At 37.6% G+C, this 26,370-nt stretch overlaps 1 protein-coding gene across 5 annotated transcripts in view; it reads left to right on the forward strand.

The window, feature by feature from the left end:
- Positions 1–26,370, forward strand: part of CACNB2 (calcium voltage-gated channel auxiliary subunit beta 2) — a 395,023-nt gene that overhangs the window by 156,631 nt on the left and 212,022 nt on the right. The window contains exon 1 of one of the 5 annotated variants that reach the window (XM_020966895.2): positions 7,198–7,788. The exons of the other annotated variants lie outside the window; for them this stretch is intronic. Within the exon in view, the coding sequence (XP_020822554.1) occupies positions 7,711–7,788 (78 nt within the window). The 5' untranslated portion in view covers positions 7,198–7,710. Of the gene's footprint in view, positions 1–7,197; positions 7,789–26,370 lie in introns of those variants that run through there. 5 annotated transcript variants of the gene reach the window in all.

Below are 26,370 nucleotides of genomic sequence, written 5' to 3' on the forward strand. Positions count from 1 at the left end.
CCAGCTGCCCATAGTAATAATATATTAATTTATACAGCATTGTAGAGGTTTCAGGATGCCTTCCCTTAAATTAAATTTCCTGATTTGATGATCAAAGTTACAAGGAATATAAGGAAAGTAAAATTATCTTCATTTTTACAATTGAGAAAAATGGAGCTGAGATATTAAGTGATTTCTGGGGAAAATGCTGTGTACAATGCTCTGAATATGTGCTGTCAATTATTAATGTTATTGTGATGAATGAAAAGTTTGAGGTGCATAATTTCTGGGTAGTCATCTTATTAATTATGGCTAGTGAATAATTGCTAAAAGAATGGTCATCTGACTGTCTCATAAACCAAAGACTCCTCCTGGAGATCTCTTGACACCTTCGAAGAGTGGGTGTTCCCAACTGGCGACCATCAACTCTGATTGGCTAACAATTGAGGAGAGAATGAATATTATAATGAGAGGTGGGCTTATTCCAGTGAGAAGCTAAGGGACATAACTGATCACTCAGTCTTGGACAAAGAGACTTATCTCTATCCACACCACGCCCCCTAATACAATCTAGACAGAGAGCGTCCACCCCCACCCACACCTGTCTGGATAGAACACAATGGCCTAGAATTCACATAGACTAGAATCTCTTTACCTTTTAATCAGATCTAAGGTTTCCCAATTAGGTAAGTCTTGGCCCAAGATTTCATCTCATCATCATCCCTGCCCTTCAGAGAACTAAGCTTTGACCTAATTTCCAAAAGAGGAAATAGGAAGGGAAAAAATCCTGGATCTCTCCATTATTAACAATTGGTTATTTAATAATCATTTCTCTCATTCTGAAGTATATGTAAAAAAGTCATTAATGTAATACTTGTAAAGTGTAAAGCACTATGTAAATGCTGTTATTTATTATCATCATTATTATTAACAATAACATAGGCATTCATGGAGCCTGGGCCAGGTGTCCCACACTCTCTGCATGTCTATAGTCATTACTGCTTTTTAACCAAGGCTGCAGATCAAAATTATGACGAATTCAATGGTGTCATTATCTCCATTTTTACAGATGAGAAAACTGGGTTGGACTATTTGGCAGCAGAAATCCCTTCGAAGGCTCAAATCCTGTGATTCAGTGTAAAATGTCATTCTGGCAAACAGAATAGCATATACCTGTCTAGAATAATTTAATAAAACCTCTTAGTTCAACTTTAAGAAGCCGGAGAGACATTAAGGGTACAGAAATTGTAGATTATGTGGCTTACGTCAACCTTCAACTCATACCCCGCCTTCTGTAGGAGGCCTTTCCATTTACTCCACCAGTATCTTCCCTCTGAAAATGCCTTCCATTTACACTGTGTACATAATTATTTGCAAGTAGGGTTCAGATTCCTTTCCTGGCATTCAAAGGTCCACACAAAGAAGCCTATGGATACCTTCTCCAAATAATGTTTTAAAGGCATAAAATAAAATACGGAGAATTACAAAGGAAGCCAGTTATGTATATGGAAATTCATTTATCAAAAAAAACCCAACACCCTTTTTTCAAAGTTCATGGGCCCCACATGAAGAACCAATAATCTGGTGACCCCTTTTCTTTACCACATTCTTTCTTATTATAATCCTCTTTGCCATCTATGTTCCAGCCAAATTAGAACTCAGAAACTTCTCCAAGAAGTCCTTCCCGATCACTCGGACTGATAATGACCTTCCTTGACAGTCACACACTTCATTTTCATGTACATCTTTCTAAAGCATTCATCATGTAATGTGCATGTGTCCTATGCTCCTTCTAGATTCTAGACAGTAATCCCAGTGAAGGAAGAAGCAACGTCTTATCTAAATTTTGTATGTCTCCCAGGGCCTAGCATAGTCTGCTATTTGCAGTAGGCACTTAATACATTTTCTATTATTCTGTAATAAATATTTCTAGAATAATTGGATTCATTGTGCTTTAATTAGATAATCAATCCAGTATAGGGTACCTATAGGTAACAGCTATAGGTAGATGTGATAGACTTCACCGGACTGTAAAATTTATCCGTTAATAAAATGTCTCATATATGGTATAATGTTAGGCCAAAAAAGAAGAATCTGATTTTATAGGATCATAAACATAGAATAAATTCAAAAACACTTTTACATCAGCTACCAAAATAAATGCATTAAAAAACTCCTAACAGTACACCTAACAGTTTCATATTTCTCCTTGTCTTTAGTACTTCAGAAACATGTTCCCTTTTCTCTCTAATTGAGAATTCTTGGACCTACATTATTTGTTTATGGCCACCTTCAGTGGCTCAAAGGGTTATTATAGCCTGTTATTGTAGGCTATTTTTGTGTGTATAAGCTAATCCATGATTTGAGTGGTCAGGATAATGACAAGCAGAACTGAAATCAATCCTACTTGGTCTTTCTAATTCCCGTTATTGCTTGCTAGCCATTTGCCATGGTGAGTCCAGCAATTACATAGAGGGTCAACACTGAGCCCTCGGAGTTCAACAGAGTGTGTTACTTTTGCTCCATCCCTGTGGTGGCTCCGTTTTTTAATGCCCTGAAATTGTGTGTATTGGTTATAAAAACATTCTCCCTCATTAGTAGAAGATCTGGCCATCACAGCTGACCAGTGAAGCAATGGTGTTTGCTTAGGAGCAGATGCACTGTGACCATAGTGAACGTGAAACATGAAGGGGATAGATAGGGATTCTGTGGAAAGTGTCATGTTTTAAGATCAATCTTAAGTCTATGCTACAGCCTGTCATAGGGATCACAAGATGTAGATCTAGGGGTAATCTTAGAGGTGATCTAGTCCAGAGCTGTGAAACTCCAATAGAAATAAGGCCGCTAATCCACAGATCCTCCCAATCCCTGTGGGATGCTTATTGACTTAGTTTTACAATGCAATGATGTTTTATTGTATTTTTAAAGTATTTCCCAATTACATTTTAATCTAGTTGAGGCCATGCTTGGGAGTGGGGCTGCATATCTGACCCCTGTGATCTGACCTGACCCCCCTCACTTGGCAGAGCACAGACTAGGAAAGACCTCCAAAGGGATCTACTCTCACTCTCATGTTTTACAGATGTGGAAACCGAAGGCCAGGAAGGAGAAATTATTGGATCAAAGTCACACAAGTACTTCCAGCACCAAACTTAGCTCCCTCTCTGCCACACCAAATTTTTCCCATCAGTATTCTTACTTCATGCCAACCCTTTCACAGAACCAGTCTTGCACTGGACATTTTAATAGATTTTGGCAATGTAGTGATGGGAAGATTTATTTCCATTTATAAGTGACACAGTGGATACAATGCTGGGTCTGGAGTCAGGAAAGCTCATCTTCCTGAGTTCAAATCTGGCTTCAAACACTTACTAGCTGTGTGACTCTGGACAAGTCATTTTAATGCTATTTGCCTCTTTTTCCCCATCTGTAAAAATGAACTGGAGAAGGAAATGGCAAACTACTCCAGTATCTTTACCAGGAAAACCCAAAATAGGGTCACAAAGAGTCAAACACAACTGAAGATGACTGAATAAAATAGCCTTTCATAGTTTTATCAAAATACTAAGAAAACAGCAAGGAATATTAGATAGAAAACCAGATCTAGAGTCAAGAGAACTTTAGGCTTAAGTCCTGTGACCCTTGCCTTATGTGACCCTTATAAGCTGAGTCACTTAACCTCGAAGGGCCACTGGTAAGTAAGTCTCTGTGTTGCTAAGTTGCAAAATTATTGTTGATCTCCTTAGGTAGAGAGTTTCTTGACCAGAGAGCTTTCTGTGTTGATAAAATCACAAATTTTAACCAAATGAGAAAAAAAAAGTAAAAACATAAGATTGAAAAGCCCTTCTAACTTTCGACAGCATATCACAAATGATGTTACCTGAATAAGTAATATTTGAGTTTATATTTAAAATTATTAATCAAGTTATAATCATTTAAATGTATATAAAAGTATGAATCAGGTTATGATTAACCAATTATCAGCATTAATTGAATAATCATGATGTGCAGGAGTTGTATGCCCCCTGTGGAGAGACTCAAAGAAAACAATAGACAAGGGTCTGTGACTTGAGGATCTTATGATCTAAAAAGAGGAAACAGGACAAACAGGACCAGGGGAATGAATGTTGGTTGGTTAAATTTGCTGAACTGAAATTGAGCAATGGCCCGCCAAGATCTTCATTTTCTATTTTCTGGGTGCATAGTCTCAGAATCACAGAATCAGAGTGCCTCCAATCCTTCCATTTTGCAGATGAGGAAACCAAGGCCCAGAAGCTGTATTGCCCCCAGGAGAACGTGAGCTCATTCAGGGCTGGCAACATTACATTTTTGTCATTGTATCTCAATCCCCAAGCGTGGCACACACCGTAGGCGTGTAATATATGTTGTCTTGAATTGAATCCACTGGCTAATACTGTGTGCTAGCATCTTTGACTGTGACCAATTGATACTGCTTTCTCTTTTACAATGTAGAACTCTGCCTGAACATCTTTAAAGGACTGTGTACTGACACAAGGGGCAGCTAGGTGGCGCCATAGTGCATAGAGTGCTGGGCCTGAAGCCAGGAAGACTCATCTTCCTGGATTTGAATTTGACCTCACACACTAGCTGTGTGACCCTGAGCAAGTCACTTAACCCTGTTTGCCTCAGTTTCCTCATCTATAAAATGAGCTGGAGAAGGAAAAGGCAAACCACTCTAGTATCTTTGCCAAGAAAACCCCAAATAGAGTTACAAAGAGTTGGACACGATTGAAAAATGATTCAAGAACAACATACTGACACAAACAGTCTTCTAATAATTCTCTGGGCTCCCACTTTCTATTCACTTTTCCCAGTACTATATTCTGGGATTCCTCATGATCTGTTCCCTGTGGGTTATTACCATCCTTAACCTAATATGGTTCAGGTTTGCCTCTCAACCATTACAGACTACTCAATGTGGGTCCTCTTTCTGAGAAGTACAGATTAGTGGGTAATAAATGGTTCAAATCACTGATGCTTCCCATAGAATTAAATCCACCAAGCATGCATTAACAGCCTACTGTGCTCTTAATGCTAGATGCTAGAGATAGAAAGACAAAAATGAAACTTTCCCTGCTCTTGAGGAGCTGATATTGCACTGGGGGAAAGAATGTGTGCACAGAAAAAATAGAAAGTTATTTTCTTTCTTTTTTTTTTGGAAGGGAACATAGTTTCATGCAATATATTCAATAGAAATTATATGTGAAGTGAGGACTCAGGAGAATAATTTGTACAACAACAACATTGGGTAATCAGCTTTGAAAGACTTAGCAACTCTGATCAACAGAATGACAGACCACAGTCCCAAAGCTCTCGTGATGAAAAAATGCTATCCATCTCCAGATTGAGAGCTAATGGGGCTTATTTTCTTTAGTTTCTTTCATTCCTTCTTTCTTTCATCTTTCCTTCTTTCCTCCTTTCCTCTCCTCCTCCTCCTCTTTCTTCCTAATGAGGGAATTTGTTTTGCATGACTGTACGTATCTGAAATGGACTTTGTTTTTCTTGCTTTCTCAATGGGGAAGGAAGGGAACAGGAAGGTAAAGAATTCAGAACTATAAATAAAATGATTGAATTTAAGAAGAAAAAAAAGGATACTGTATGCAAGACCCAGGACTAAATACCAGCAAGGCTTGCGAAGGTGAAATAAGCCTCAGCTCCTTTCTCACAGTGAGCTTGCACTCTAATGTGGGAGATAAGACATGCATAGATAATGCTGTAATATAAATTAGGTTATGATATGTATATTTTATTGATGAAGCTTTTGATCAAATACTTCTGCCTCTTTCTTTATCCTGGAAGAAGCAGCTGGAGAATAGACCTTTTGATTTAGGCTGCATTGCACTATTCCTATAGCGCAGTTTCGGTCAGAAGAATCTCAGAGTTTTCTGGGGAAAGAGTCAAGGAAGAAAACTATAGGACCTAGTTTTCACAAATTCTGAAACCTACTCTTCTACCCAATGTGTGAGGCAAAAACTATAAGGAATTCACTTTTATTTTTAAAGAAATCAAGGTTTCAAAAGTAAATTTGCAGATTACTTGACTTGTAGTATTTGAGGACAAGTTAACTAAATAATCATAACATCTAAATTTTTTAAGAGAAAGAGTGAAGAAAAAGACCTTGTGTCTTCTGATAAGTTGAAAAGATTTAAACCTCTTTTTTTAATGGTTGGTTTCTATGTAAACAATTTCAATTTTAATAAATATATCAGACCTTGTAATTTTCCTTTCATTCTTAAGGAGGAAATCACTTCAAATGAAGGTTTAAAATAATGTTGTTATTTAGCCATAGTAAGAATGTTTAATAGCCCAAGTTTAACCAGAGAAATGGAAATAATCAGCTGGTTCATTCTTGTTTCTCAAAGTGGTATTCTGCATCTTATATTTGAAAAATACTGCATTTTTTCCTTGTATGATGATTATAAATAATTTGTATTTGCAGCATCTTTGGATTTATTCTTAAATCCTGGCACATTTCTTTTTTTTAAAGAAATCTGACTATTTGGAACTACTGTGAGTTCATCATCAGGGATAGGAAAGCATCTTATTTGTGACTTTTGTTTAGTCACTTAGCTTCTTGCAGACCCAATCTCCTCATTGGTAAAAGGAAACCTTTAGATAAGATGGCCCCTTGATCTCCTCCAGATCTACAAAGTCTCTGATCCCAGGATTCCCTTCTCTTTCAGAAACATCTCCATGCTGGTGTGCTGCAGTCTAGAACATCCCCCCCCAGGTCGACCCTTTCAGAATGTTTCAGTGTTATAAGGTGAAGTAGAAGTGGTTTTCAAATAGTCCTGTCTTGCCTGCTGAGTATTAGGCATAGGACTCCCTGTATAATCTGATTTCAATCAACTCACTCTAATCACTACTGATAGTAGCAAAATTTAGCCTGGATCTACTTTGTTAATCTAGATTGACAGGAGCTAAAAGTAAAGGGGCAGAAGGACGCAGAAACAAAGGAAAACGAGCGGGCACACTGATTTCCTGCCTCTGCTCTCCCTCCTGGGGCGTTTCTTTCTCCTATCTTCTAAGCAAACGGTATTTGGTTGTTAGGTTACCAGCCTTCCACCGAGGACTTGCATCAACACCAGGTGCACTTGGAGCCTCTGAAACAGCAGCCACAGGAGCACCCACACCAGGAGCCTGCGCAGAAGGGAGCAACAGGTGCACATTGTACCTGGGCGGATGTATAATTTATTGAAACTGAGATCTTCCCTTTTTTTCTCCTTCTGGAGCCGTCCTGGAGTCCCATGCCTCTTAAAATAGATGTCACCAGCAGCTAGACTTCAAGGCCTTCCCCTTGCTAGTTGCTCTAACCATCTCTCAATATTATTGTAAAGCCCTCACCTTTCACTAAAGCTTTGGTAGGTGATGGAGAATTGCGATTTCACAGCTGAGAGATGAACACGTCAGTGATTTTCGATGTTTTCATGCGGATTTCACTTGTCTATTTTCTGAGAGAAGAGTTGATTCTGGGTTTGCTGGACGCGCAGAGTGTAGATGTACATTGCCGCCACTGAGGAACTTGGCTTGGGGTCTTCATCGGTGATCTGACTCCAGTCAGATTACTGGATCTGGTTGTTGCTAAAATGAACCATGGAATTTCAGAGTGCTGCCTTTCTTGATGCTCAGCATGCTGGCATCAGGCAAATCAGGAAACTTTTTGCATTTGGGTAACAAAGGCTAGTGGAATCTACCTCCGTCTGATTTTCCATGCTGGTGGAGCTGTTGGTCATATCAGTACTGCATGTTGCCATGCTAAAGACACCCAAGGGTAAAAATGTGTCCTGGGTAAGTACGGGCCAGGTTATTTTTATCTCCTGGGGTGACATTATTCAGTGAAAACAGAGTTACTTTAAAACCTGAAAAAACAGTCTAAGTTAGTATGGCCTGTAACAGAAAGGGAGTTTTGTAACAGCTCTCTGCTGTATTTGTTTCGGGAAATACTGTTTAACAATGTGGCGATTGTTAACAGTTATTGGTAGCAGAAACTATGGGGGAAATTATTCCTTTGGGATCGATAGACTGTGAAATAGGAGAAGAAAGTTTTTCAATGGATTTGCTTCAGGATCATTTATTTTTATCATGCTTTTGCTGCATATTGAAGGGAATATGCATTAATATCAAATCTTAAATCAAGGGCATCCGATTTTTGCTTTTAAATGACAAAAAACAACTTACCTTAAGGCCTAGAACTAGATTATCGACACTTCTATTCAGTAATTGTAGGACAGATTGCTGCTAAGTGGAATTTTCAGACTAGAAGTGAGTGCAATGTCATTTGGGAATGATTACCTCTTCATTAATTATTTCTTCTTACATACCTCAAAATAGAAATAGGCATATCTTAACTATAAATGTCTAAGTTGTCTCTTCATATTGAATACCATTTATAATGAAAGTAAAACAGTCCAGGAACATGTGTGTTATATCTGATCTGATCATAAGTGTTAATTTAATTGAAAATCATTCCATACTACCAAGAGGGGGAGGGGAATGAATGATTGCCATATTCATATATTTGGGAAATAATCAGGGAAAAGGAAAGAGATTTATTTTGCCTTTCTTTAGAGGGTATCCCACAGGGATACAGGGATGCAAATTTTTGCATCAGTATAAAGAACTTTCTAATATTTATCATCGTCTGAAAATAGAATGGACTGCCTCGTGAAGTAGTGAGTTCCTTATCACTCGAGATAGCTCCGAAGCAACTGAATGATCACTTGTCCAGGATATTTGAGGACAAACGTGCTTTGGGTCAAGGCTGGAGTGGATGACTGCAGAGATTCAGAGAGTGCCCATTTGTACAAAATACAAAACAAATGAGACAGTACATGGTGATAAAAATGATTTGGCAACTATTGAAATATTAAATATTTTTATTTCTTAGATTCATCGAGCTTAAGACTCTAAAAGAAAGAGGAAAGTCACATCCCCTTATGGAATCTTCTTTAACACTACCTTTTCTAGTACCGATTCTTTTAGCCATCAGACGCTGAAAATTTAATCTAATGCATTTATTATGTTTAGTGTCAGAATGATGATTATTAGGTTTAGTGGATTTATATTTCAGGATATTTCCAAATGAAATTAAATTTCTGTAAATATTTTTCAAAATATTCAAAGCACTATTATTTTTCTTAATATTACAGTATGTGCAGTTATGAAATAATTTTAAATTTAGTTCTATCTGTTAAGGATTAATTACTCTGGCAGTTAGCAACCAGGGAAGAAGATCAAATTTAGTTTGTAAATTATCGTGGATTTATTTTTCTCTGACTACTAAACTATTGAATGCAGTATCATTTTCAATTATTAATTGTTTTCTAATGAGAATATAAGTAAATGAAAAATGTACATTTTATCATTAGAAAAAACCCCTTACATCCTTGTCGCTATTAAATTCAACACAAGCTTTGGGCAGTGAGAAATACTATTTCTTTGCTTGCTATGTATTTGCCTTTTTTTTTTTACTGAAATCTCTTTGGAAGCAGCACCAGTATTTCTTCTTATCATTGTAGACTGTGGTTTTTGCACCTATTAGAAATACTTTACTAAGATATAATGAAATGACCATTATTATTGTTAAAGTTAAAATTGATATCTATGTTAATTAGGTTTTAAATCAAAATTTTGTATAAAGTTGTATTCTGTACAAATATGTACCATCCACATCTTTGCAATCATTCAGTGCAGCCCTGACCTAAGTATGACTGTCCTCAAAATCTATGTTAATTAGATTTTAGGAGTCAAAATTAGTGGAAGGTTTGTCATTGGAGATTTGCCATCATAAAAAATGCCTATGGTTACGTCTGACTTTCCTATTAAAATGAAATTTTAGGGTTGTTACCAAAGACTGTTTGACCTTAACTCTTTGAAATGGATTCTAGAGATCACAGGATTTAGAGCTGGGAAGAAACCTTAGAGATTAGTGAATTCACCTCCCTCATAGTCCAGAGAAGAGAATTAAGGCATGCAGAGTAAAAATGACTTCCCCAGGGTCACATTGGTCACAGTTAACAACTGGTCAAAGAATAGAATTTCAGCTCAGGTCCTTTTGTTCCAAATCGAGTTCACTGTCAATTTACCACATTGCCAGCTGCTGGGTTGGGGGTAGGGGATAGGGTGAGAATTCTTCCATTTTTAGTAGCGTCTCATTTCTTATGTAATTTTAAAGAAATATGCAGCATTTTGATATAGGTGGTAAAGTAAATTAAGCACTCAAGTAAAACTTGAGTTCAAATCCAGCTTCATACACTTACTAGCTGTGTGACCCTGGGCAAGTCACTTAATTTCTGTTTGCCTTAATTTCCTCATCTGTAAAATGAGGAAAAATAATAACACCTGCCTGCCAGGGTTGTTTTGAGGATTAAATGAGATATTGATTGCAAAGTGCCTGGCACATGGCAGATTTGTTATCACTATTATATAGCACTATTATAGTGTTACATAGTACTATTATATTGTAACTATATGTTAACTATTATGATTTTATAAAACCTATGAATTCATCAGGATAGAAATGTTATTGTTGCTCATAATTACCATTTATTTAATGTTCTTTCTGTTGAATAAAGCGCGTATGGTTAGGTAGATACTTGACCGTGACTTGGTCAGTCTCTAACATCTTTGTTTAATATACCACAACTTTGCCTCGCACTATCACTGTAAGATGAAAGAGGTAATTAACAAAGGCAGTAATACTGAATAGCTAATAAATATGTTTCTATACCTGTTTCTCACAATGTTATGTATCAGATTTGAAAGATTCGGAAGGCTGGAGGGTCACAGATGTAAAGCCAGAAGGGCCTCAAAGATAGTGGAAAACACACTGAATTTATTATGCTAATCATCTCAAATTTAGTTTGGAACAGGAATTCTTAACCATTATTCAGTCATGAGACCTCTTTGGAGGTCTTATGAAGCCTATGAATCCTTCCTCAGAAACATATTTTTAAATAAAATAAAATACACAAAATCAATTATAATGGGATACAATCATACAAAAGTCTTTTTTTTAGAAGGCCAAAGACCTCAAATTAAGGAGTTCTGGTTTATAAGCATCTAAAAATCTTTAGGAAAAATTCTTATGTGGTGTAATTTTGTAAATTGCTTTTTTCTAATAAAACCAGATCTTTTCACCTATGGAAAGGTATTGGAAGGAATTTGGCCAAACCAGTGGTTTATTTTTTGTTGTTGTTGATCCTCCTCCATGCCAGATGACTCCAAGAGGGAATTCTGAATCATCAGAAAGTACTTTCTCCTCTTCCCCCAGTGTTGTTCTGTCCCATGCACACAAGCAGGCAGGAAAACATTCAAAGCCATGGCCACACCTTCTCCTTCCTATTTTATCTTCCTAAAAGATTAACTCTCCTCAAAGCAATACATAGCTAATGGGGGGGAAGGCAAAACTTGAAACGTATTTTTGTAAGCTCAGACTATCACTGGCTATTATTTACTTAAAAAAAGAATTTATTTCACATTTACTTCAGAGCCAGTTATTCTGATGGTTTTTTTGGCAAAGGTCAAGTTATAGCATAAAATATGTTGGAAGCAGTTATAATTAAAGTCAAAGTGTAACTGTATTCCTATAGTAGAAATTTACTATATGGAAATTTACTGTCTAGTGCCATTCATTTCTTAATTCAGGCTCTGCCTCCTTAATTGAAAAAGAAGAGATATGAAAATGAAAGTTTTTCAGATGGTAACTTTACAAGGCTAATTACAGAAAAGACACTAATTCTGTGATCGGTAAGATGTTTTGTTAGACTTGTGTGGTGACACCCTCAAGTAACTCAGCTATAATCATATGTGATTTAGTGTATCCTTGTGCAAAAATATCTAGACATCTGGGCCCCAGATGAAATTTCATCCCTGGTCTTGTGCGTTCCTTCCTTTCTCAAACTTTGCACACACCTTGGATCTACTTCTCTAACTGGAAATCTTCACTCTTTAAAGTTCATTAAGTTGGTAATCCAACAGGCAAGCTGACTCGTGTGGTCCAGAGAGAATCTCTCCAATCAATCATTAAATCAGCCAGTGTTTATTAAGCACTTACTGTGTGTAAGGCACTACACGAGGTGCTGGAGATACAAATTCAATGTTAAACAATCACTAATTTTGAGGATCTTACTTTATAATGGATGAGGTGAGCTACATACATAAATAGATATAGAATGAATTTAAAGTGAATAAATACAAATAAACAAATAAACATTAAATACAGGGTAGTTTGAGGGGAAAGCCACTAGGAGCTGAGGGGATCAGGAAGGGCTTTCATATAGAATAGGGTACTTGAGCTGGGAAGGTAGCAGTTACATTTGCCCACCCCTGACCATTCTTATTGATCTCCCAAGGAACTAGATAAGCCCTTCTGGCATTTCTTCCCTATCATTAAGGTCATCAACCCAGTGGCATTGGGAATATTAAAACGCTATATAAATTAAAGTTGTTTAGTGCCTAAGTCTGTGTCTGTCCAATAGTAAACAAGAATACAAAGCAGTCTGAAGTGCAGAATGCTATAGTGGACTTTATAACTTAAGTAACTGGGTCAAAGGAAAGGTATTGCCCATAAGACTGGACTAAGGAACCAGCTACCTCTATGCATGTCATTAAATGAGTGAAGATCTTCCATAGCTAATGCCCTCATTACCCAGGGGCCTGGTATCTGGAAGGAAAGGACCCATGCAAAGCCACATTATATTCCATGACCCCTACCTTCCAGTGGCCAGCTTCATTCACTCATTCATTTATCTGCCACTCATGTAACATGTGAGTACTCTGAAACATGCCGACATTTCAAAGATATATATGTGTGTGTCTTTATTTGTACGTATGCCTATATGTGTGCATGTATATAACATATATATATAATGCCACCTTTACTTTCAAGAACCTTACACTCTAATTAATGAAGACTTAAATACAAATGACTGCAGTATCATTTCAGAAAGAGCACTAAATCTGGTGTGAATGATGTTAATGACATTAAATTCACAGCTGTGCTCCTGATGACCTGTGTGACCATAGAGAAATAATTCCAAGTCTCTGTTCAAGTGTCTGGGTCTTAGCTTCTTCATCTTTAAATGACAGAGTTTAATTAGATGCCCTGCTTACAGCTCTAAAATTACCATGCTGTGAACTGTCATACAAGGGAGGATAAAATAAGGCAAAAGGATAGGGATGGGCAAAGTGCTATGAGAAATTTGAGAAGGGAGAGATTGTTTTCTCTCGAGGAATGGGAGATGGGGAAAGCTTTGTGGAGGATGTGGCACATGAGGTGGCCTTTGAAAGATGGGAAGGGACTCCAGCAGTTTAATTCTCTGAACCCATCCCAGCCAAGGGGGCTGGGATGAGCAAACATACCTAGATAAGAGAGAGGATGATGTGCATAAAGGATGTGGAGTAGTACAGTTTGTTTGGAATGCAGCATATGGGAAGGCAAATAGTGATAAGGCTAGAAATAGAGGATGGTAGATTTGGAGATTGAAAGGACTTCATAGGTCAGCTAGCCTAATATCATTTTACAGATGAAGAATCTGAAGTCCACAAAAATTGTGACTTATCCAAGGTCACACAGGTCTAGAATTTGAATTAGTCAGATCCAGAACTCTTTGATTAAAGTCTCCAGACCAGCAATGACAATATCCTTCAGGTCAGAACTAGAAAATAGGGATCCTTAAATGCCAGGATCAGGGGTTTACGCTTTCTTCTGCAAATGATTGGGATTTTGAGTAGAAGGTCATGATCAGCCGGTGACCTTGAGTTCTCCAGGAGCTCTCATTTTTTTTTCAAGACAGTGGTATTCCAAATGGCAGCAGGGCAGAGATGAAGAAGTGCAATCCAGGCATGAGCACAGGTGAGCACACCTGGAGGCAGGTGATGCTTGGTATTTGCTCTGATCTCATCTGTGCCGTACTGACTTTGCTACCCTCTCAGCTTCTCCAATGTTGAGCTGTACTGTTAACTACATTTTCTCCAATTATCTGCCTGGTTTTCCTACTCTGGTAAAGAGTCCCTGTGTCTGACCTGCACCTGCCACTTGATCTACTTTATCCTTAACCCCTTCAAATTGATCAGTATAAAGCTCCCACTTGGCCTAACCAGTCATGCCACATTAACTAGGCAGATTCAGCATCTTTGGGCTGAATCAAACTACCAACTGTACTCTTTTATAATAACTGCCAGGCCATCTTACTTTGCCTTGGCCATCTGAAGGGAGTTCCCTGGACACAAAGTTAGTTAAACCCTGATACGTCAGGCTCACTCCACAGTGGTCATATCATAAAGATTGTGGATGGGGTCTTGGCCTGAGATTAGATTGCTGATTTGTCATGTGACAGAAGCATTTTAAGCAATTTCCATACATACATACGTGCATACGTACGTATATATGTTTTATGTATATGTAAAGTAACGATATTGGATTTTCTGCTTATTTCATTAGGATGTTGTAAGAATCGTTGTATTGACCTTGTTAATAGTTTCTAAAAGTATTTTAAGTACTGTGCTTCTTAAGCATAGAAGGGACAGCTATCCTTATAGTCATCTATTTGTACATCACCTTAGGAACTTAGAATAAGATTTAAATCCTAAAACTCCATATCTAGACCTTTATAGAGTAGTGTTGTATTTGAAGAAATCCAAGGAAATCACTGGGGGCAGCCAGCCAAAGATGGCACTAGTCCATCTCCCACCCTTCCCCACACTCAAACATACCTTCTCTCCTACCGAAAGCTATTGATAGCAGAAAGGACATGGAGTAGAATGATCAAGCATGACTGGTAGGCACAGCCTCCCATAGTGTAGACTTAAAACAATAGTATGTCTTAGATCTGTGCATATCCCTTCATCCCCATTTAAATTGTACCTGAGAACAGATCATGACTTTTAAGAGTTCATAGCTTTCAGAATGAACATAAGCTTCTTGTCCGTGTTCCATACACATAGAAGATACTGTAGCTAGGTTGAGTTTGAGGGGACGATAGTTAGGTAATGTTGTTCAGCCATTTTTCAGTCATGTACACTCTTCATGGGCCCATTTGGGGTTTCTTTGGCAAAGATACTGGAGTGGTTTGCTATTTCCTTCTTGAGCTCATTTTACAGTTGAGGAAAACTGAGGTGAACAGCATTGAGTGACTTGCCCAGAGTCACACAGCTAGTAAGTGTCTAAAGCTTGATTTGAATTTACAACAATGAGTCTTCCTGATTCCAAAGCCGGTGCTCTATCCGCTGCTTTACCTCGCTGCCCCTAGGTAATGTTAGCAGTAAATTGTTTCTAATGCTTGGGATGAACTCCCTCCTCCCCCTAGAGTTAGGATCATTTCCTTTTTTCCTTCAAAATTGTCCAGGCACTATTTTCTACATAAAGCCTTTCCTATCTCCTGGCCCCCCAGCCAGCCACTAGTGTCCTCACCTGTAAATTCCACCTATTGTTTTGTATATGTTTTATATGTACTTATTTATATGCATGTTGTCTTCCTTGATAAAATGTAATCTCTTGAGGTTAGACCTCGGCACCATGGCCTGGTACATAGTTGGCACTTGATATATGCTGATTGTTGGTTGATTAAATTATAGGAAAGCGTCACAAAATGAAATGATGTGCTTTGAATTACAATTCATAATTTCTGATAGCAGCTACTAGAAGCCCAAAAAAATAGCATGACCCCATTGAGAACATAATTACAAAATCCCATATTTAGAACTCTCATGTTTTTGTTTGTATTTTTTGTTTGATTTGCTCTCAGTAAATCTTATGTTCTAGACTAGGCTTAATCCAGCCAGGGGCCTTGAGCCCACGAGTAGCCCACCCCTAATCCAGTTAGTGCATTCCTCATAAGTTGTTCAAACCCTTTAAGATTTCAGATCCTGACTTCCTGCCAGGCTGCCTATTCTCTAGGAATGGAAACTTGGAAATGCAAACAATAAATGATCCTAATTAGCATCCCAAAGCTGTAAAGAATTCTCCAGGAGCTAAATTCACCCATTCTGAAGTTCTGAAGTACACAGTAACTTAAACATTTATATTAGGGAGTACTTCAGCTTTTGTATCTGTGTGTTTTTATGTGTGGTCATTGAGATTTTATTATAAGGCGATTGGCTACCATTTTTTTTTTTGGCTAGACTCTTTCAGTTAAGTTACAGTAGTAAGCAGGAGAGCTAAAATTTGAAATGCAGATTCTCTGACTTCAAATCCAGAATACTTTTTACTAAAAAGCTATTTGGGACCAGGTTGTGATAGGAAATTGAATATCATGTTCCTTTCCATCTAAGGAGTTGGCCAAGGAATTGATTCTTGTCTAGTCTTTATTTTTTTTTAAATCTACAGAATTTGCAGAGTATACAGAAATCTATAGCAAGGCCTCTACAGTTGTCTCTAATTCACGTGTGAAAAGATCTTATCTAAAATTACCTGCAACATAAGAAAACTTCTACTTCTTCATGTAAATGCATGGATGATAGGGAATAGTCAAAGCTCTTTAGCCTAATGTTCCACAATCTTGCCGTAGCCTAACTTGACCAGAAGGGTCTCTCTCTTCCCCATTCATTCCATCTCTTATCCTCCCAACCCATTTACCTCTTCCCCACCCTACTCCCGCACACTTCTATCTAATGAAATTCTTCCCTTCCCTCAGGGCCAAATTCGGGTACAGTGAAGCTAATCTACCCATTTGTAAGTGGTTCCCCTGTCCTTGTATCCCTCACACCATCCTTCATAAACCTGTCCTGTGGACTTAAGAACAGGTCATCTCAAAAACCAGTGCAGTTTTAAGCTGTTAAACTATTAAGGCTTAAGACTGAATTAAGTCTTTTGGGACATCCTGTATAGTGTGAGTTTTAATACGATACTTGTCTCATCTCTATTAAAGCCTCAGTAGCTTAAGATGGGAACCATGGCATGTGTCATCTTTGGAAACCTTGTGCCTGACACAGTGAACCACACTTAGTAGGATGCTTACACCTTCCCTCTATTCTTATTTTACTTCACTTGACTTTACAAGAGATATGTTCTGTGACTCCTTACGGCTCTCTAAATGTGACCTGGCATCCTTTGCACATGCTCTCCCCCATTCCTGAAAAGTCTTCTTTCTTTATCTCCTTTCTGCAGTTTTATCTTCCTTCCAGGCTCTGTTAAGTACCACCTCCAATGTCAAGCATTCTCCATTCTTGCAGCAATTAGTTCTTCCTCCTTAAATATACCTAGATTCTCTGAACCCTCCTTTGTCCTTTTCACTCCCTGCCTTACATTACATTGACCTATTTGTTGTACTCCCCCAGTAATAATAGTAACTGACATTTATATTGCATTTTAAGGTATGTAAGTCAGTGGGACCACTGCTTCTGAAAAGAGAATATCATTTGGCTGACTTATTCATCAACTCGCCATCCTTGTGGCTCCCCAAAACCAGATTCCCTGCCCTGACCACTGCCCCTATGTAGAAGCACAGTAGGGCTTCACAAATTCTTATTGAATTGAATTAAGAATACAGAACAGAACACCTTAAGTGTTGGCGTTTTTCAAGATAAACCTGCATTCTTGTCCTTTTCCATACAACATAGAAAACAATGTAGCTAGGTTGAGTTTGAGGTGATGATATTTTGGTAATAATGTTAGTAGCAGATTGTCTTCTGTTCACTGAAAAGTAACCCTTCTCCCATTGCTGCCTTAGAATCAATCTCTTGTTTCCTTCAAAACTGCTGAAGAGCGCCATCCTACAGAAAGCCTTTCTGATCCCCCTTGAGCTGCCAGTTCCTTCTCCTCTAGATTATCTCCATATTTATCTTGTACACATTTCATATACGTTTATACATACTTACAAGCATTAGTCAATAAACATATATTAAGCACCTACTGTGTACCAGACACTATGCTAAGTGCTGAGGATAGAAAAAGAGGCAGAAGATAATTCTCGTCCTCAAGGAATTCACAATTTAATAGAGACAACATATGTGTGTGTATATGTATATATGTATATGTATATACATATATACATATACACACACATACACACAAATATATGTATACATAAATATATACATATATGTATGTGTAGATATATTTATGTATATATACATATATACACATACAGACATATATTCATACACATGCATGCATACATGCTATATGCAGGTTAAATAGGAAATAATTAACAGCAGAAAGGCACATGGATAAAATCTCCTTGAGAGCAGAGAAAATTTCATTTCGCACAGTGTCCGGCACATGGCTGGTGCTGCTAAATCCTTACTGTTTGACTGACTGAATTATAGGAAGGAGTCATGATGAAATATGGTTCTTCTAATGACAGCACTTAGTGGCAGAAGACAAGAGCATTGCCTTAAGAGGAAATGAACGTAACCTCTACCATATCTGCAGATGTGGAGTTTGTAACACAATGATTAAATTCTGCTTGTTCTTTTGTTTTTTACATTGAGATAAAGAAGATAAGTTTTTCTTCCTAACATTTTCATGTCTCTGTCATTTTTGTGGTCATTCACATGTTATTTTGAAAATCAAAACTAAACCTGTTAATATCTATATTCAGCAGAATTTCCACAGTTACCTGGCAACCAGGCTTCAGAGGGCTTGAAAGCCAGCCACCAAGAGGATGCTGGGAGTACAGCAAATAAAACCTTGATTTATGTTGGCCTTGGAAAGTAAATTGTTCTACGGTTTCCTTTTTTTCAAAATGTGTAAGCAAATTATTCAGCATTTTTGCTGAACGGTACAGATCAATATTACTAAGAGTTTTAATAATTAGGCCATGATAAACAATTGTACTAGTTGAATGAGCAAATGAAATATATCTAAAACCAAATTCTTACTCCTCCTTCCCTTAATTTGAACAAGGTGAATGTCTTCTCATATTTTAGGCTATGTTGCCGTACTATAAATTTTTGTTCTCCTCTGCTTGTGCATTACAACACGGTGCTGTGGTTCGGAATATAGTAGCATCAAAACTGAAGTACCATAATTATGTAATAGGTAAAATTAATGTCACATATTTGCATATCTCACTCGACAGGTGAATAAGAAAGGACAAATAGATAGAACTTAGCCCTCCTTATTAAATTAATCCAATATAGTTCAACAGATATGTATTATGCATCTACTGAATGCAAGGCATTATTCTAAGTACTTCAGTGATATAAAGGTAAATAGAACATAGTTCCTGTCCTTTAAGAAACAGTACTTTAGTGGAGAGGGTAAGATAAGTGTAGTAACTAGAGTAAAACACAGATTATTATTAATTAAATTTATTATTATTTTATTACCTTTGAGTCATAAAAGGGGTAAAAACAAAGTATTACATTATGAGGTTTCAGAAAAGGGAAGAATCATCACTGATTGGGGAGATAAGGGAAGGCTTCTGGGAGCAGATGACATTTAAACTGACTCCTGAAAGATGAATAGGAATTTGAATGGAGGATGGCTATCTAGGAGGAAGGAACAGCATCCACAAAAACTTGGAGGTAGTAAATTGAAGAGTATGTTTAGAAAACAATGTGCAAGGGGCAGCTACGTGGTGCAGTGGATGGTGTTCTGGCCTTGGAGTCAGGAGAACCTGAGTTCAAATTCAACCTCAGACACTTGACACTTACTAGGTGTGTGACCGTGGGCAAGACACTTAACCCCTATTGCCTGACCAAAAATAAATAAATGAAAGAATGCTCAGGTGCTTCTCTATCTTCCTGTAACTCAGCTCCATCTGCCTCCCTTTTAAGAAATCTATCTAATGAGTGTTCTTTCATTTCTAAGATTATAAGGGAAGACATCAATATAGGAAAGTGAGGAGAGTTAAAATCATTCTTTTTCAGGTTCTCGATAAAATATTTTCTGTCTAGCAAGAATAGAAGTTGATCCATCAGATTTAAGATGCTTGTAGTCCATTAGCCTATTGATCTTAGAACTCATGTTCATAGCATGTTCCCCTATGATTCATCTTTGCATTAAAGGAAAAGTAAACTAAAATCCAGAGTCTGTGAAGAGTGGCAGATGGTAGGTAGGGTGTAGATGTGAATGGGACGTTAATACAAACAATTCTGGTCTACCTGTGACAATCAAATTTAGATACTTGAAATTTACAGGTAATCTGCAGTCTCATTTTTACCCTTTAGTTAATGGTGATTCCTTTCCACCAAATTAGAAATTTTGTCAAAGAGTACCCGAGTGATTTGTGTTCCTGCAATTTTTATATTTCTTTTTCAACTTTTTTTGCTGACTAGCAAAATTGTCAAAGGACTGAGAACAGAAAGGATAAGAAGCAGTATGGTCATGGATAAAATCATGAATGGAAAATCACTCCAATATTCCCATGCATTTGTGGTTTCATCGATGAAGCATTCCCTTCAGCAATGCAGATTGCAGCCCAACCATGCCTTCCCATCTTATGTGAATTTCATCTGTTTCTTCCTATAAAATCCACCACAGAAGATCCACCCAATGTGCAAAGGAGCCTTCCTTATGGTCTCTTGACATTACTTGGATACAAATCCAAACACCTGGGCTATATAACGGCTTTCCTTTGCTCATGTAACAACTGGCTCGTCTTTTTTTTCTGGTCATATATTTCCCTTACATAAGAAACAGCATGTTGTAGTAGTAGTGAGTTGGTCTCGGAGTCAAAAAGACTTGGGTTCAAGTTCAGCTTCTTGTGACTATGGGCAAATCACTTAACTTCTCTGTGTTCTGGGTAGCTCTCTAAGAATATAAATTACAGATAAGGTGCCAACCTGCATGAATAGAAGTAGTTTTCTCATCTGAGAGATACTGATGTCAATGAAATCACAGGTCTAATACCAATCCTTCCTACCCTTTATTTCTTGAGTAGTTCTTCATTTGTAACATGTTGTATCGGGCTCATGCCCCAAGTGTGTTACCATTGCTCCTTGGTTTTGTCATCAGTTGCAGTTGCACAGACACAGTAATCTCCCATGAATCACAGTCATACAAAATCCCCAGAAGAAATTGGTGTGAGGCAGCTGGACTTTTGTTTCAGGAAGGAAATTAGCGTGATCAAAACAATGATACAATTTCTCAAGAGCAATCCAGCCCTGCTTTCCTCTCCCAATTCAAATCTGGGCATATCATTCGTTGATGATTCTTCTTTTTATATACATGAGGAAACATTATTAAGAGGCAGCTAGGTGGTGCTGTGGATACAGCCCTGGACCTGAAATCAGGAAGTTCTGGGTTCAAATCCCACTTCAGAAAAATTACTAGCTGTGTGACGTTGGGCAACTCACTTAATCTCTGTCTCAGTTTTCTCATCTGTGAAATCGAGATAATAATAGCACCTCTCTCCTGGAGTAATTGTGAGAATAAAATAAGATAATATACAAAGCACTTCATATACCTTAAAGCTATCATCATCATCATCATCATCTCCAAAGAATAAAAAAATGAAATGAACATTTTTATATTGTATATCAAAATTTAACTAAGTGGTACATCAAATTAGTTATTAAGTGTGCATTATGCACAAAGCTTTGTGCTAATCCCTGATGATATAAAAATAAAATAAAATAAAATAAAAATTACATAGCCCTTGCCTTCAATTAGCTCACTATTATCAGATAATCAAATGATCTTAGCTTCCATTCATATTAAATAATGCAGAATAATTTTGGAATTTTCATATGTGCCCATGTACACACATATGTACAGAGACTTTTATGCAGCTTTTATTGATATGTCAGGTGGAGAATTCCACTGATGGGAGATTAAGAGAAAAGAAATCTAAGCCTGTTTTGACCTCAGCCAAGTGGGGCCGCAGCACAGTGGGCACGGAGCTATTTTGGCTGTGCATTTAGCTCTCCTCTGCAGGGAGGATGCCAGGCCACCGCTGCTACTTTGCTGCCAAGAAGTCCTTCAGATAAAATGGACATTCTGCTTTCTTTCATATCTTTTCACCAACTGGCAAGCAGAAATTTTGTTCCTTTTTAATTAATAGAAGACCTGGGAACTCACCTATCAAATCTTATTTATTTCATAATTATCCCTAACCCTTCCCAAGCATGAGCCTGACTTTCCATAGCCAGATGTAAGTTCAAGCTGTCAAGCTTGTAAAGTGTGGTGGACCATCTGTCTCTATCTATGATGGCTATTTACATATTTGTGCTGTTTCTACATGAATCTAAGTAGAGATTTTTGACCAAAAATTACTGCCCCCAATTTTTTTTAATAAAGAAAGAAAAATAATTGCATATTTTCTGTTTTGGCCTAAATTGTCAAAATTACTTATATGTCTCACGCAGCTGATAGCATTTACCATTTATGGTGCTTGTAGCCCTATAGACCCTGCCTGTTTTTTAAAAGTGTGTATTCTGTGGATGGTGCCAGAGTTTAAGGAGGGTGACTTTTAAATTAAGGAGGTTTTTTTTCCCTTTTATTCAGAAATGTCATTGATGACATAAGTCCATTTTCCATGAATGACTTCACACTTAAGAATCCTCTACTGGTTTTCCAGAGAGCCCATTTGTGAAATTTCATGGTATTATTAGAGCTATTCTGAGGAATTCTTTCACCTGGGGTGAAAACAATTGAGTAGAGGTTAGGGAATTGGCATGGTGGTAGACCACAAGTATGGTCATGCCAGGAAAGTAGGACAGACTCCAGGGAATGAATGTCCCCTCTCCTGGCATGAACATCCTTGTGTTCTATCACCATGGCAACCTCCTCACCTCTATTGAGGTGAAGGGGGGTGAAGGAGGAGATGGGCCAAAGGAAGAGGGACATAAATGGGAGTAGCAGTCTGAGGGAGTAAGTTCACTTGCTGGGTAGGGTAATGGATAAAGTGTGGGACTTGCTTGGTGTTACGAGGACCTGAGTTTGAATTCTGTCTCAGACAATTAGCTATATGCCGCCAGACAGGTCACTTGAGCTCTGCCTCAATTCCCCCCTGCCCCACTGGATTAGATTTTCCAGAAGAATTTACCGTTTGTCCTGTGCTAGTGCTAGCTCTCTCTTTTGGTTCTCTAAAGCTAAGTATGTCAGTGGAGAACATCACCAGAACTATTTTGTTCCGTTTTGAACTGTTTTGTTTTGTTTAATGATTGGTATCTTTTGTTTTTACTTACATTTATTTCTAAATCTGTTGCACCCCTCCCTTCCCCTTCTCTGGGAAACAATGCTTATAATAACCAAACATAAAAAAAAAAAAAAGAAATATTAAGAAGTCCAGTAAAACTAACCAACACGTCAACTAAATCTGTATGCCATTTGCCACACCCATAGTTCCCCACTTCTACCATAATGAAGGGAGGTGAATTATCTCATCTCTTCTATGAAGCCAAGCTTGGCCATAACACTACACAGTTTTCAGTTTTATAGGGTTGTGCAGTAGATAGAGCACTGAACCTGGAGTCAGGAACACCTGAGTTCAAATCTGGTCTCAGACTCTTTGACTCTGAGCATTTAACTTCTGTCTGCCTCAGTTTCATCATCTGTAAAATGAGGAGAATAATTGCACCTACCTCCCAGAGTTGTAGTAAGGATAAATTGCAAACTTTAAAAGCACTATATAAATGCTATTTATTATGATTGTTTATTCCCATTTTTGTTGTTATCACAATTGTGCATATTATTTTCTTGCTTTAGATTATTTGACTTTTCATCAGTTCATATCTTCCCATGCTTCTCTGATTTTTCCATAGTTAGTGTTTTTTATGGGGCATTAATATTCCATTACATTCATGTACCACAATTTTCTTTTGGCCATTTACCAATTAATGGACACCTACTTTGTTTCCATTTCTGTGCTACTGAGACAGATGCAGCTGTAAATGTGTTGGTGCCTATGGGACCTTTCTTTCTACTTTTGGCTTCCTTGGAATCTAGTAGTAGGACTTGCCTAGAAGTGGGAATTGTGAGTCAAAATGTATTATGGACTTTTTAGTCGGTTTCTTAGCATAATTCCACATTACTTTCTAGAATGTTTAGACTAACTCACAATCCTATTTTTCTAAATTAAAAAAAAATGTTCATAAGTCTATTGAAACTCATTTTGCAGCAGGTCTGCACTAGAAAATGATTAAACTTAACAATTAATTTATTTATACACTCTACCTGCTGATACATAAAACACAAAACAGCATATTAAACATTGTTTCAATCTTTAGAATGACAGAATATCAGCAGAAGATGTTATCAAAGAAATGTGTAATTGAAAAAAGAGATGGGTGCAGCTAGGTGGCGCAGTGTATAGAGCACCAGCCCTGAAGTCAGGAGGACCTGAGTTCAAATCCAACCTCAGACCAAACACTTGGCACTTACTAGCTGTGTGACCTTGGGCAAGTCACTTAACCCCAATTGCCTAAAAAAAAAAATGAAAAAAAAAGAAAAAAGAGATGGACTAATTACTTGGCAAAACCAAGAGATAACCACTCGAGAGGCTGCATTCCCCAGTGGCCTCATCTCAGTGTCTAGAGAAAATGGGCAAGGCCCTTCAACGCATTGGATGGACCCCCAGTAGCAAGTTTGTGGAAACACATGGAAAAGAGAGGAATAGGTTCAGCAGGCATGGTGGAGAGCTGGGGTTGGGGCGGGGGGAGTTGAGGTCTACATCTTTGGAGGAGACATCCGTGTCCTTTTGCCCACAGATTCATTGCAGCATTAGAATTAGTCTTTAGAATTCAGGTCTTGCAGTGATTTTGCAAATTATATGGAAATTTTAAGTGAACAAATTCTATAAAGGAAATATTTATTTAAAATGCTCCTTAGTTTTGTCAGAAAACTTTTGGTCAGACAACTAGGTTGAAGATAATGTTTTGCTCACTTAAAATGTTGCTTATAAACATTCAACTCTAAGAACTATAGGACAGCATATTACAGTTATGCCTTCCACACTGCCACTTTCCCCATTGCGGTTTTGATATATCACGGGTTGGAATAAGAAATTCAGTGGGAATGGTCTTTGTTTTCTTTTGTGACATGACTAATATGGAAATACATTTTGCATGATTACACATGTACTGTCTATATCAAATTGCTTGCCTTCTCAATGAGGGGGTTGGGGAGAGAGAGAGAATTTGGAACTCAATTTTAAAAACAAATGTTGAAAATTGTTTTTTACTTGTAGTTGGGGAAAAATAAAATACTAATTTTTTTAAAAAGGAAAAAAAATAAATTAAATGGGAATTTTGGAGAGTGTTGTGGAAGCCACAAATGATGCATGAAGGCCAGCAGATAACCCAGAAAACATTTAGAAACCCAGAAATGCAAGATGATTATTTTTAAAAAAGGCATTCCAGTAGACTTTGGCATCATATGAGAAAAGGCTAAGTGCTTGTATAATTTCCTAAAGGAAAATGAAGGTGAAATGTCTGCTCCTATGGATTTTACATGGATTTTCCAGATCACAGGGGCACCATACCCCTAACCCCCTCATGATATGAAAGGAATAACTGTACACTTACAAATGGAAAAGTGGCAGATCTGAGTTTAAATGGCAGGTGTGTAAAAGTGTCTGCAATCTTTTGTTATTTGTAAAAATTGGAGAAGGCTGGACATGGTGACCCTTGTGGTCCCTACTAGCATTAGGTCTATGATGCTAGGAGCCTATGTCCTACCAGTCAAAATCTGGCAAGCAGCTCTTGCTACAAGGTCACTTTCAAAGACTCACGAGATTACTGAGGTTGTCTTGTTAGGTCCATAATGAACAAACAGTAAGTTGAATATGTGTCAGTCTGCCAAAAAAAAAATCTAAGTGTTCCAAGTATAGGAGCCAGCAGGGTTATTGAAAGCATAAGGTATGCTTGATACCTTGGACTCTTGGCAAAATGAGTCAAGGGTATGACTTGACAGCTTTTGTGGGTGAATAAGTTGTCCCATTTAGAATATCAGCAGCTCAGTGGTGGATGCAGATTTGCTAATGTGATCCAAAGTTAAGTGGTTCTTTCAAAATATGTGATTTCAAAGTAAATGAATATGCAGATTTAAACTTATCATATACTGAGTGTGTGTGAGCATTGCAATTATTTTGAGTTTTTTCCTTACATCAGTGCATATAACATTGCTGCTTTTCATTAAAAAAAAATTATAATCTTTTCTACTGTTAACAAAAAAGGCAAAGTCATTCTTAGAGTTAAAGCTTTCCCAAATGTTAAGATACACTAGACAATATCCGCCTCTTATCCTTTCATGTGAGTGAGTGTGTGTGGAGGTTGGGCAGGAGAAGTAAGGAAGAAAATGGGTTATAGGAAATATAGAAAAGGAAGATTCTTCTTTCCTCCCTATTTCATCCCCTCACCCCATTGCATCAGTATGGTGGAGCTTTGAAGTAGTGCTTGATGGCCCCCCTAACCTAAAAAAAGGAATGATTACAGGGAGGGGGTCATAGGACAATAGACTTAGAAATAGAAGTGACCTTAGAG

Source organism: Phascolarctos cinereus, unplaced genomic scaffold (genome assembly GCF_003287225.1).
Source record: "Phascolarctos cinereus isolate Bilbo 61053 unplaced genomic scaffold, phaCin_HiC Scaffold_1;HRSCAF=81, whole genome shotgun sequence".
NCBI classification, from domain to species: Eukaryota; Metazoa; Chordata; class Mammalia; order Diprotodontia; family Phascolarctidae; genus Phascolarctos; species Phascolarctos cinereus.